The 13,920-nt window shown below is 38.5% G+C and overlaps 2 protein-coding genes across 5 annotated transcripts in view; one reads left to right on the top strand and one right to left on the bottom strand.

Annotated features, from left to right (window-relative positions):
* Window positions 1-13,920, top strand: part of LOC131434820 (uncharacterized) — a 424,990-nt gene that overhangs the window by 112,950 nt on the left and 298,120 nt on the right. The gene's annotated exons all lie outside the window — the stretch shown is intronic.
* On the bottom strand, window positions 3,297-12,268 carry LOC131434812 (alkaline phosphatase, tissue-nonspecific isozyme-like). The gene is made up of 3 exons (XM_058601979.1): window positions 11,865-12,268; window positions 11,118-11,799; window positions 3,297-3,919 (listed from the first exon to the last, which is right to left on the bottom strand). Exons 1-3 carry the CDS (start codon window positions 12,249-12,251, stop codon window positions 3,303-3,305), a joined length of 1,686 nt encoding a protein of 561 aa, XP_058457962.1. The 5' UTR covers window positions 12,252-12,268; the 3' UTR covers window positions 3,297-3,302.

Here is a 13,920-nt window from a genome sequence, read left to right as displayed (position 1 = left end):
ATTTTCGTTTCTCATTGAAAAAATGAGAGAGAATAATTGCCAACGTCACTCTTTCCACTATGCCAAGACGAAACCAAACTAACGTTTTCAGGGAGCATCTAAGACAAGATCTGACATCTGGGGGGGCTGTTTTTGTTCCAAAATGGACCAGTTTCTGATTGGCCGATTTTGATGTTGCCACCTGCACATTGTGAAAAGAAAAAACTTTTGCAGGGTACGCGAGCAATGATGCCAAGTACAAAGAAAATCACAAAAAAAATTATTAAAATGTATAATTTTAGCTCACCAATGAAAATGAAAATTTCCGGAGAATGTTTCACTTTTTTTCAATCTCATTGGTAATAAATGTTTATAGTGGCAAGACTGTGTAATTAAAATAGGCATCAAGCCGTTTTTCTTTTTAGTGAATTAAAGTGTAACCAAAAAAGATTTGTTAAATTAGTGTAAACTCGAAAGTGTGCTTAGTTTTACGAGAAGAATGAACTGTTGTGTTCCACACTGTTGTCACACTAAGTATTTCTATCCAAACTTGTCTTTTTCCGGTTTCTTAAAGATCCGGTAATACGTCAACAATGGATTCGATTTCGCGTTCAACATGAGATATTTCGAGTTTTGTCATCAACGCTCAATTAATTGTTTTAAGCATTAATATATAATAAAGAAATGCATTCACCAAAACACGTTTATTGTTTATTTCAAATTAAAAACCTAAAGTCCAAAAATTGAAATGTAAAATTTTTTTTCCTAGCATAGTTATTAAAAAAATCTGTGAATATGGCTACACTGTAGCCGATACGTTGGTATTTATTCCACAGGGCGAAAATGACGAGAAGGATGATTCGGAAGGAAGAATAAGAAGCCAGTTGTCAGGTCTTGTCTTAGGGGACCATCAGCAGAATTTCAATTCTCATTCTTTCATCGATGTATTGAAAATCTGTGACGCTTGGCTATAAATAGTGACTAAAATATGACAATTTAAAGTAATTTCATCCCAGAACCTCTTTGGAAACCAATACTACTACAAATTCGAGCACCAACAGTTAAAAGTAATTGTGAAACCTTTTTCTGTCATTTTCGATTCTCATTGCTTCGGTTGAATATCGACACTGCATACCATGGGATTTTCACTGAAAACTGCAAGTGACTGAAAGAGCAAATGAAAGAAAAAACATCATTTTTAAAACTACCCCGCTTGTGAGGAATTCTGGCAACCGTCAGAAGGCTAGCTGCATTCCGGCTACTGTCAAAATTGTCCAAGCAAAATTGCGTCATTCTCTCCCGTACGTATCTTGTTTATTTCTCTCTTCCTTTTTTTCGTTTTTTTATTCGACTTCATTTAATATTCTTCAATCTCGCGTATACATACAAAAAACGAATCTTGAGACGAGGTAAATGAGATTGAAATATGGGTATGTTTGGTAGTGAGGATGCAATGTTATTGGCAAACACACCTTTCATAATTAGTATATATGAAGGACAATAACTTATTGCTTTTCATATTTACTTTTTATTGCGAAAATGAAACCAAGACGCTAACACATGGATCAATAAGTCACAATGGAAGTGTGTTTACTATCCTTCATGAAAAATTGAGCATGAAAAAGGTTTTTTTCCAGGTGGGTGCCGCGATTGCTTTCGATGGAACAAAATGCACCCTGCCGCAAGTCGATGAAAACAATGGCGAAATTGAACGAATTGGGCTTTGGTCTGCTTCCCCACCCCCCATACTCGCCAGATTTAGCCCCCAGTGACTACTGGCTCTTTGCTGATCTTAAAAAAATGCTTCAGGGAAAAAGATTTAGCTAAAATAAGGAGGTCATCGCTGAAACTGAAGCTTATTTTGAAGCGAAAGATAAATTTTTTTATAAACATGGTATTGAAAAATTGGAAAAACGTTGGAACCATTGTATCACCCTAAAAGGTGATTATGTTGATGAATAAAAAAAAATTTTGCAAAAAAATGTTGTTTCCATTGTTAGTCTCGGGACTTATTGATCCATGTGTTAAAAATGTAGAGCCGATACAAATCGGTTCTGCCAATCTTGTATGGCAAGAATCCGACAGAAAAGAAACCTAGGACCTAGAACTGCTAAACGAAATTCTCTGCCGGAAACGGTTGTTGCATCGTTGCCAGACTTTTGCCGGAATTCTGGCAGAGCAAGTGACAGTTTCTTTTTGTTTATTTTCTCTTTCGATTATTGTGATGTGATTATAAATATTTTCTTGGATTTCACAGTTCTGTTTGAAAGTCTAATGTTTTGGGTATCATTTTATGCAAAGAACTGAGTGATAAACGTGGAAACCTCTGAGTAATTGATAGAAGAGAAAGTGAACGAAGAGAAATTGTCACTTGCTCTTGCGGCTTTCTGGAAACATCAACCGAGAGTTGAGTGAATATAACTTACCTGGTCGCATGGGTCATAGGGGAAAACTTGTTAGAGCTCTTTATTTTCAATTTCTGGTTACTGAACGGATCCACAAAATTGGATGGAAAGTACTTAAATCAAGTAGTTTCCTGATTCCGTGAAGGTAAAACGGAAAAAAAATGATAACACATATGACGCATTTTCAATTAATGACGTCATCTAGCGATCGATTCTAAATCTTTTTCGACAAATATGGTAGCAGTTTGCAACGGATTTTGTTCGAGTATGATTTTGTCAGCATATTTTAAATATTTATGTCAATAATTTCATCAACAGAGCTCTGCTGATGCAGCATAACGCTATTACAATTTTGAAATGCTGAAATCAGTCTGGCAGTGTTTCGGGTGGGTTGTCATCATATTCATTATTTTCAAATTTTGGAAGAATGATTGCCATCCGTTCCGATCCAGTTGTTGAACGCGGCGAATGGCAGCCGAGAGTATGATTTATGAGCTTTTACTTTGGAATTTCCCAATGGGAGTTGGTTTCGGATCAATTCGAGTTCTACCATTGTCCAGAGGGGTCCCGCGTGGAAATAGGAATCAGCAGGTGTTGGACTGTTTTGTAAGCAATAAGTCATTTGTTGAAGGATTTTTCAATTTCCTGGCAATAAATTAGACCGACTGCTTCATGTGTGCAGACTGCGGAATGGACGCTGGTAGAATTTAATCCGTGTATCCGTGAACATTTCTTATCCTGATTGGGTTGACACACCGATTGGGAAGGGGAATGAATTATCGACCGGGGAACCGTACGCAACAGGTGGTACCTGTTTGGTGAAGTTCATAATCAAGTGGAAGTGTTGATCATTTTTTTCTTCTTACCGGAGAAGATTGATTGCCCTTATGTCGAGTTGTGTGTTGACTGAATTGATATTTAATATTGTCTATGTGCTACCATGTAGATAATTAGAATACTTATAGCTATCAAACTGGACGAAGCAGTTTGCGTGTCACTGATTCCCCGGAGCCGTTTCTGACAGGCATCTGATCTCCTCGTGAGATCGGGTCCCAAACAGGAGGCATACAGAAGTACATGGCCAATCAAATGCTGCTCGTACAGTCCGGTAAAAAGATGGCCATGTGGTCCTCGTGCAAACACAGCTACATCGTCACCGCCATGGGTTTCGTCCTCATAAGGAACCGCACCGGGATAAGCAAAAAACGGATTCTGCCAGTTCATCGACAAAGGATTCGTACGACCGGTTCCACCCGGCGGGAAATGCTGGAAGTAACTCGGTCCGTTTGCGTACGTAAGTGTGAAGAACGGCATCCGGTCCAGGCGTGAGAAATCACCGGTTGCCAGAATGTTATTGCCCCGCACCGGATAACCGCCCATGGTGAGAGTGTGTGAATGGTCGGCCGTTACAACAATTAACGTGTCGCGTTCGTCCGTCGTGCGAGCCGCGTGCTGAACGGCCCGATGGAACTCGACCGTTTCGTCCAGGGCCAAGCGGGCTACGTTGGCATGGTGGGCATGGTCGATGAGACCGCCTGTTTGGATAAAATTGGAAGAATAAAACAATTATTGGTTTGTAATATTTGCTCAAAGTACTCGTAGGAAGAGGCTCGTTTCAGTACTACATTGCTTTGTAGATTTCACCCACCGTTAGATTTGTAACATTTTCATTTATTCCAATATTCACCGAGTATCCGGACAGATGAAAACGACAAGCATTGATGCCACCCACACTCCCACAGATCTATCTTTCATCACCCGGGTAGTATCAGATGGTACTTGCACAGTCAGCCCAGAACAATTCCAAACCGAAAGCATTCCTTTCAATTCGAAACCTTAAAGGTCAACATTCGACTCGAATGAAAAATGAACAATTCACTTCCACTATGGCACATTCCTGGCGCTTCTGTTTGAAAAATTGATTCGTCGTTTTTTTTTTGGATGGGACGGTTGTATTTTAGCTGGCATGACAAGACAAGAAGGGAAACAATGGAGGAAGAACGGTGCAAAGACCACATCGCAAAATGCACTGCAAATCAATAGGAAATGAATTTTATTCTATTGCTCCATTTCTCATCCAGATGGTTTTGCCACTCATGGCATTTTTTTTTCTGGCAGGAAATAATGAGGGACAGAAACGGGAAGGAAGATACGTGAGAAAGTGCCGGGGAAGTCATTCAAGCAATGCTCGACGTGCTCGACGTCTGCAGATGCAGTTGACAGACGTAAAATAGACCTACTCAGTAGAACCAATCTTTGACAGTTGAGTTGCACTTGAGTCTAGGTTGTTACGATGGCACCAGGCAAAAAAAAATATTGCTTCAAATTTCAACCTCTCTACTTGCCACACATAAATTCGATTATGTGGGTCTCATCTTTGTTTGCTCTATTGAAGGGGGATACATTCTGAAACCGAACCATGTAGGAACGTGGTCAGATTTTAAACGCCTTCATCATTTTAACTCATTGGAACGAATGAGTTTAGCAGCATATTTGTTTTTAAATTGTGATATTTCAACACGAAAATGACATAACCTAACAAAATGAGCAGGACGATTGTCGTTCGGCAAAATAATTGCCGAGATTTGCACCAAATACAAATAATAATACGCCTAACTAACGCATTGTAAATTTTTGGTTCACCAAATGATCAACTTAGCCTGGGCCCTTTCTTTTTTAACCTTGACAGGTCATAGTTACCAAAAAATACACTGAATTGTGGTTGTGCGACCTTCTTCTTTCTCACTAAAATCAAACCCCATCACAATTTTCTGGCACAAATGTAGATAGATCAATAATGATCTGGCAACTCTGTTGCCAATAAGTGCAACTGCTCTCTCTCTCTCTTGTTTTCCGGAACCATGTTTGTTCCAAAAAAAGTGTAGCAATATTGGCCGAAAAAAGCAAGTTGTTTTGGTGCTGTTCTAGGTGAAAACTAGCTGTCAAACATTAACTTTATTCATAAAAAGTTCATTCAATTGTGATGCCATCTGGTAAACCGTCAATCATTCTACCCATTTTGTGAGGTTATATCAGGTTCGAGTAAAACCCACATGGAATTCTACCAATTTTGAGAACTTTCCACCTAATTTCGGGGTTACGGTCAATAACCTAATTTTGGGTAAAGTGAATTCAAGTAGTTCCCATAACGCGCTTGCAAAATATCGCACAGTAGGACTGTTAACATGGGCTTTCCCTGATGTTTGCCTTATGTTGAACCAAGTTACTGTCAAAAATAATGACGACATAAAACCTGAGTAGATTTTAAACGAAATTTACGATTTACAAATTTGCGGGATGAGGTGAATGAACATCGATTGGCAGCTATCAGTGGTTTGTTCGGGTTCGAGTAATTTTAAACGTTATTATGTTTTGAAAACTCCATGGTGGAAATTTAGAATGTTTAGTGCTACTAATGCATTATAACACAAAATTACCATCGTGATTATATTCATGACAATAGTAGGATTAGAGACGAAATTCGATAAAAACAATGTTGTGGATATTTTCCAACAGTACGAAGCTTTGGTGTAAAAAAAAAACGCTCAACATTACTTTTACAGGTATTTACCGGAATGTGAAAATTGAGAAATGCACCCCCGTTAATAATTTATTCATGTTCTGCTTTTCCGACTTCGGCAACAATGTTGGTCAGTTTCGTCCGGTGATTCCTTCCTCTGAGGCGAGACTTTTGCGGCAGCAAGCAATTATGCATATCAGTAAAAGTGCTGGCTGGCAGGGTACGGAATGAAACGGTTAGTTTCTTACGGTCGGCAGCCACACGTGCACGTTTACTTTTTTCTCCGTGTTTCAGTGGAACTGCGGTTCGCCGGATTCAACCCAATGGAAGCAGAAAACCCGCACACACTGCAGCTCGGTTGCCATATTTTACACTCGGAACATATATTTACATTCCAAGCCGTCCCATTTCAGTGGAATAAAGCTGGTGGATGCGAACGGTACAGAAGGATCGTATGAGAATTTCTCAGATAATAGCAGAAAAATTTATTTATTAATCAAATGTTGAATTCTCAAGCAAACAAAAGCTTGGTTGTCAATGGAATAAAAAATTGTTTGCAAACAATGCAACTTTAGCACTGAAAATTCAGAAGCTTTTCAATAAATTTGCCAAGTAATTTGTTCATTTTGATTGACACTTACTGACATTTTTTCGGATTAGACATTATCTTCCCTGAGTATAACATAAGTGTTTTTCAATTTAAACTACTTGTCACATCCATTAGCTCAATTTAAATCTTTCAGCGAAGTTTACGCTACTAAAGTAACAACTGGCAAGTGAAAATTACTAATTGTGGTATCCTGAATTATGTGCTATCCACATTGAGTATGAGTATAATTGGGTTAGTGTGTAGCAGTGGGTGAGAGTGCGGAATGACGGTGGAATGCGTTGAGTGAAACGCCGCGAACGAGTGTTTAGAATATAAGTGGATATCTGCGTAATGGAGAATATCACATTGGCGATCCTGCCAGGAGCGAATACAGCTGAAGTATTTGCAATTAATTGATTTGTAAGTATGATCAAGTGTATATAAAAAAACAGAAAGAACATGAGAAGTCGAAAAACTAAAGAAAAGTTTCCGAGGCAATGCTTTTTCAAGTGTTGCCAGAGGCATGTAATTGATTGAGCCGAGTTTAGCTCATGGCCAATATAAAATTGAAATGAATCAAAATGAACATGCACATTAAAAAAATGATAAATGCATTAAAAAATGATAATATAGTTTGAGTAGAGTTTAGCTCATTACCAAACATTCATTGTCACAATTGTGCCGGTAGAGCCCATGGCAAAGGTAGAGTTCATTGCACCGAGTTAAGCTCATGGTCAATGTTGAATAACTATAAGAGAAACTGTTGCGACGGGTAGAGCCCATCAACTGGACGTGATTCGTTGGATGATCCTGCCACTGTGTGTTCAGAGCTCTCGAAATTATTTAGTTTGGGTCGAAATTATCTACGTTGAGTCGAAAAAAAATTATTGGACAGAAACTCAGAACCTACTTCGCCGAGTCAGTCAGACAAACCATTCGAAACCATTGATTGTCATTGTCATTCACATACACAAAAGACTGTCATCTCAACTGGGCAGACTGTACCGTTTGTCTTCTGGTTCTCTTGGACTGGTCCATTTGCACCGGTGCATTCGGGACATGGAAACAAATTCAGAACGGTAGCAGTGGTAAACCGTTGGGCAGATGCAAAAGTCGAATGGCATCAATCACTTCTCGGACTCGGGAAGAGGGTTTATGATTCGTTGTGGTGACTGGAGTGATGAAGTTGAAGAATTTTCTACATCTGTGTAAATCGCCCGGCAAAGGAATGGATTGTATTGTACTTTTTTTTCTGGTCCAGATTTCAAGTCACAACCAGTGTAAGAAAATACAATGAGGAAATGGAGCAGAAACGTGCCATCAAGTGAATGTTAGTAACGGAACACAGAGGATGTGGTGTTTGCAGCTCTGGGAAATGTTTTTGTATAGTTTTGCAGTTGCTGTACTTTTCTACTCAATCTTTTCCGGCACGATGCACGATCTCTGTGTAGGAAGAAGGGAGAGTGTGGGAATTGCTTATAACCTAATTAAGACGTGCAACTGAAGAATTAATCGATTTTACCGGCTCTTTCTCGCTGCACTCTGCATCATCCCAAGGTGATTGATGCAGAAGGTTTTTCCAGCAGTGTTCTTCAGTGTCAGTGCAGAGTTGCCATTTTAAAATCTGTGTTTCAACTTGAAAAATCTGTGTACCATCTGTGAGGCATATTTTCGATCATAATCTGTGAAAAACATTTTGAAAATCTGCCATTTTTATGAAATATTCATAAAAATCTGTAGGAATCTATGAATTTTGATAAAATCTGTGTTCTGTGACACAGAATGTGTGTGACAAAATGGGATAGAATATCTGTGGTTTTACAGAACAATCTGTGAATATGGTAACTCATAGATTATAGTCACTCTAGCAACTCAGTGTCACGACGTAAAATACACTGGTGGCGTGATAAGACAGTTTTGGTTGTGTTGGTAATTTTCTCACGAAAGTAAGTATGGCGCGCCGGGATTCAAGCATGTAAACATAAACAAACGACCATTTCAGATCGGGATTTCACTTCTAAGTTACTCCAGTTGTCGCGCAGCCTGGCGAATCTTTGGCACTAATTGAAAATCTGAACATTTTTTCTTCAAGGGCTTGCAAGGTAACGTCGAAATATAGAAAATTTTACACACATTCGATTCTGTTCATTTCGTTGGAGGAAGGATTTGGCGGATCGCACTGTGGTATCTATTATAGTTATTATGAATAATGGAGTGATTGTGCTGTGGGTGGCATTTCAAATGCAGGTGATGAAAACGATTGAAACATCCCGGAACAAAACACCGCATTTCACTGTCAATATTTTCGCAAACAGAACCAACTCTAAATATTTTCATAAAAGCAACTCCCGGAACGTCATTTGTTTATGTTTTTTCTTCTTCACGTCTCTCTGTTATTCCAAAATAAAATGACAACCGCACTAACACATAGAAAATCGTGATCACCAGGATATTTTACATCGTGACTCAGTGTCAGTGTCGCACAGAGATGCCAGGTCATTAGATTTATCTGCAAACTTGCCGATTTTCTATGAAAAGATACAGATATTTTTTCAAGTTTTTCACAGATCTTCGTTAAAATTAACAGATTTATCAATTGGCCGCGCAATTTTTTTTTTGTTGTTTTTGCGCTCCAAGCCAGTCTTGTGTGTCATATTTTATAGAGAAATGAAAGTCCGCAGACATTTTCTCGGTTTTACTTTTGACTTTTGAAACCCTGTCCGAAGATATTTGAAAGTTTTACCTGGCATCTCTGGTGTCACCAGCGATTTCACAGGCTTAAAAATAGTTACTTAAAAATGAGTAAGATCCCACTCATCTACAGAAAAAGTGGAACAATTCTAATTTAGAGTAACTCCCTATTTACTCCCAAATTTGAGTTACAAAGTAAGTACAGTATGAATAACTCAAGACGAATCGTAAATTGTGTTATTGCTACTAATAATTTACTTTTTTATCTTTGGGAGCTTTTATTACTTCTACCTCTGGAAGTGAGACATCCCTTCGTGAATTTGCCGGAATTCACTTATTATTATTATTGATTCCTGCCATGGAAAGTTGATTTTAAAAACATTGGATTTGTTATTTTCGATAAGTGATGATCTTTATGAATGTTTTCCGGAATTGGTTCTTCATTGTTATCAACCATCATTGGTTCGTGACTTGTATCTTTCACGAATAATCGATGGGTATTTCCTATATGACGTTACAGGCTTTTAAATCTTTGGTATCGTGAACCACACACAAGAAAGGTTGGTCTGATTTCCAACTGGTATTCAAATTATGGCTCTTTGAATTTTTTCGCGTGTCCATGAATTATCATGCCACAACCTTGTTAATATGGCTCGAATAGTTTAAAAACGTACTCGGTATTCTAGATTTCAAAATTATTTCTGAATCTTTACCTCGCAATTTCCTCGCCGTTTTAGCGTCAATTTAATTAAAGATTTTCTGCATTGTATTATTGTAGCCATAGAAATTTCCACAAAATTACCAACGAAATGAACCACTGACACGTAATTTGAGCAATAGAAAATAGAAAATGATATCACAAAATTTTTCGTTCGATTTTTCGACAGTTCGCTGAAATAGTAATTCTAAAATGATTCGATACGTAAAACTCAAGTTAATAGAAAAATTACTCATAATAATCACGGGTAACTACTTAAATTTGGACGTTTCCATGTATCATTTGAAAATGAGTAACTAGTACTCAAAATCTGAGTAATTTTTTCTAAGATCACGGAAATCTCCGTACACTCTCATTGAATATAACACAAAATTGAGTGACACACCACTCAAATTCATTGAAAAGTGCACGTACTCTGAACTTGAGTTCCCACCTATCTACTCATTTTTGAGCAAGGGACGAAGCTGTCAAAATTTGAATATATTTTACTCAAAATAAGGAGTAAATATTTTTTTCACACTTTAAGTGAATTTAACTCAAAATTTGAGTTTTTTGTACAGAAAATAAATAAATTCTTTATCGTTAATGTTTATCTGAAAGGATTCCCTAGTTAAAATCATTCTTCTCTCTTTTAAATAGGAAGGGCAAAAAGTGATTGAAAACCGTTCAATTTGACCGCATTGGAGTCAAAAATTGAACGATTTTGATATCCTTATGAAAGATCTCTCACATAGCATAATTGAAACCACAAAATTACTAATGAACACATCTATGATTGTTGATTCAAGAATCCAAAAGCCAGATCTAGCAACGGTAATGAAAAACAACGTATTCTTGCATTCTTTATTTCGATAACAATATTCCGAAAATGAAAACGCACTGAACTGCTAGAAGTATCTTTTTCACTCAAATGTTTAAAAACTCAACGCTTACTCTAATGTATGAATAAATGCGAGAGAGCTCATGGCAACGAGTTTTTTTTACTCAAATCCATACTCAAATTTTGACATATTGTTCCAGTTTAAGAATTTGAGTAATCGCAACTCAAACCATGAGTTATGTTCAAAGAGCGTGTACGGATCCGAAAATTTTATACGACCCTACGGATTTGTAGACAGGATCTAAGAAAATTGAAGTTTTTCTATGGATATCTACGGAAACTCAAATGAAGGTTTGGATGAATCTGTTCTTGAAGAAATAGAAACTACTCCTTACCTTCTACAATCAGCACGTATCCCCGATCATTTTTCTGCAGTACCTCCAGAGCCTTGGCGGTCATCTCCTCCAATGTTGGTTCCTGCACCGCAAACTCCATCCGGTAGCTCATGTGATTGGACGCAAAGAGACCCAGCAACCGATCCACATTCGAAGCGTTCACTTCGGACAGACTCTGTCTGTCGTGGACGTAAACGGCTCGTTCACCTCGCTGGGAAGCCGATTCTAACCATTCATGGGTCAGAAAACGACCATCCTGTCTATGACCGGAGGCACCGTGAGCCGCGGTTGATCCCACCGGATAGAAGTGTCTGGAACCACCACCCATGGCCACGGTTAAATTGGAACCAATTTCTCCGTGAATCAGTTGCTTAGCGATATCCGGACAGGTGGCCGGTGTGCTCTCATCATCTTCCCAGTATCGCGCACCGGAAAAAGCATACGCCACAGCTGGAGTAGCATGCGTTATCCGAGTGTTGGTTACAATTCCCGTGGATCGACCGTCCTGTTGGGCGTATCGTAGAATGGAAGTAAGGCGATTTTCCTCCACCAAGCTCTTCTCGCAGTTCATCAACGGTACATGACCGCTGACCGCAATAGTTCCATAGTTATTTTTCACACCCGTCAGAATCGCTGTGGCCGTACAACTCGAGTCCGAAACTTGATAGTTGATGCAGTAGGTCTAAGACGAAACCAAAGGGTGCTTAAGTAGTTTTGTTGCCGACTTATGGGGTAAATTTAACATACCTTCGCTAATCCACAGTACGGAAACTGCTCGAAAGCAAGGCACATATTCTCTCCACCCATGTACATTCGGGTTGCCGTCTGTGTAGCAATCGACATTCCATCGCCTATGAAGATGATTACATTTTCTGCGACATTCAAATCGACCCGATTCTTGGACAGTTGCTCACCGAGCAACTGTTGACCGCTAGTGATCCAATAGTGTTGGTCCAGTTCCAACTGCGGTCCCTGGGGAGGTTCCCACTCAGGATCATCCATTGGGTGTGTAGGGTAAGGCGTGGGAGCTGGAGTTATTTCTGGTTGTACGCGGGATCGTTCCGGGGCTGAATAAACTTCTGCTAGCAGGACTAGATGAAGACATACTAGAGCTATCGAAACGGTAGTCATCATTCCCTAGTGTGTGCCGTTGTGGCCCTGCCGTGAGTAACTAAAAACGTTTAACACGAAGGCCCGATATCAATGCAGTTCTTATCACAAAAATTATGAGAAAGGAAAATCGTACCATTGTGAAACAGATAATATCTAATTGTCAAAACCGATAAACGATTAGCGATGAAGATTTTGGGCTTTGTTTGATTACGTCGATTTCAATTTTATTCTACTATTACCAGGGTTTGTGTTTCTTGATTATGGTACTTTTTTCGAGTGTTCGGATACGGAATGTAAGCTTGTAGTTGCTATGCACTAATGAACGGCTTCACTTTTTATCTGAACTGTGGGTCTAGTTCAATAAATAAATGTTCAATATTGAAATATGTTTGTTGAATTTTGAAGTTTTAATAACAATACTGTAATCCAGTACTTTCACATCGAGTTATTTCGTCCCTTTATCCGAAATAAAGGGTGTGCCAATCAAAAATATGTTTAAACGGTCAAGTAGTTAGGATTTTCGAGATGTACGATGAAAAGTTTGGCGCTTCACTCTATTTACTTCGATCAGTGTATATTAATGTTTATTGGAGATCCTTTTAAAAGATTTTCTACAAGATTAATTCGTTTTGATTTATGTTTACGTATTACAATATGTAGTTTTGCATACCTTCTTGTTAAATTCATTTATTTAACGAAACATTTTATTGTATCAAAAGTACAGACCAACGGCTCATATTTCAAAACCAATAAGTTGTAACGCGTTTGAAGATGTATCTGCCTATCTGTACATACCCTACTAGAGCAACTATTGCAGGTTTTGTTTTGATTCAGTAGTCATTTGCCTACATGTGCGTACAGTGAACAGTGTTCGCGATGAACGCTACTCCAAAAATCTATCTGAGGAACAGTCAAAGCATAACAGATCAGCTGAAAAGTTCGTATCGTTTCTATGAGAGGGCGCCACTAGAATTAAATCCATACCATTTAAGTTAGTACCAACCTTCAAAAGATAAGTGTATAAATTTGACAGCTGTCTGATTATTAGTTTGTGAGATATTGCATTTTGAGTGAAGCTACTTTTGTTATTGTGAAAAAAATGGAAAAAAGGGAATTTCGTGTGTTGATGAAACACTACTTTTTGATGTAAAAAAGGCGGGTGGGTAATGTCAGAGACATAACTGGATGTCGTGAATACGAAAACAACTGACATGTTCCTTAACACTTCCGAATATCAATTAGTTAGTTGATCAATTGTATGAATTATGCAAGCATTCCCCTTTTCCACATTTTACGCAAAAGCAAAGAAGGCTTCTCTTGATCTAGATTACTGTGAATTTCACACAGCGAAAAGTGCAAAAATCAAATCAAACAGTTCTAGATTTGCACTAAACCGAAGATATTTACCTTCGATTTGCGAGCAAGAAATCCTAATAGTTCTTTAGAAAACTTCTAGAGCCATTAGAACGGCTGATTTTGAGTGATGCTCTCCACCGTTGTTTTTTCACCAATGCAAACGACTGGCAGCTATGACGTAATCGCTCTTGTCGGAAGCGAAACTAGCTTTGCAAATGACACAAAATACATCTGCTCGAAACAAAATACATCTGGATCCAAACTGATCCAATTTTTGTTGAGAGGCTTGTTTTCTCCTGATTTCGTTTGTAGCTTTTTCAGTAATGGAAGGTCC

The sequence above is a fragment of the Malaya genurostris genome, chromosome 1, assembly GCF_030247185.1.
Source record: "Malaya genurostris strain Urasoe2022 chromosome 1, Malgen_1.1, whole genome shotgun sequence".
In the NCBI taxonomy this organism is placed as follows: domain Eukaryota; kingdom Metazoa; phylum Arthropoda; class Insecta; order Diptera; family Culicidae; genus Malaya; species Malaya genurostris.
Note: the sequence above shows the minus strand (reverse complement) of the source record. Positions and strands in the feature narration are given on the sequence as shown.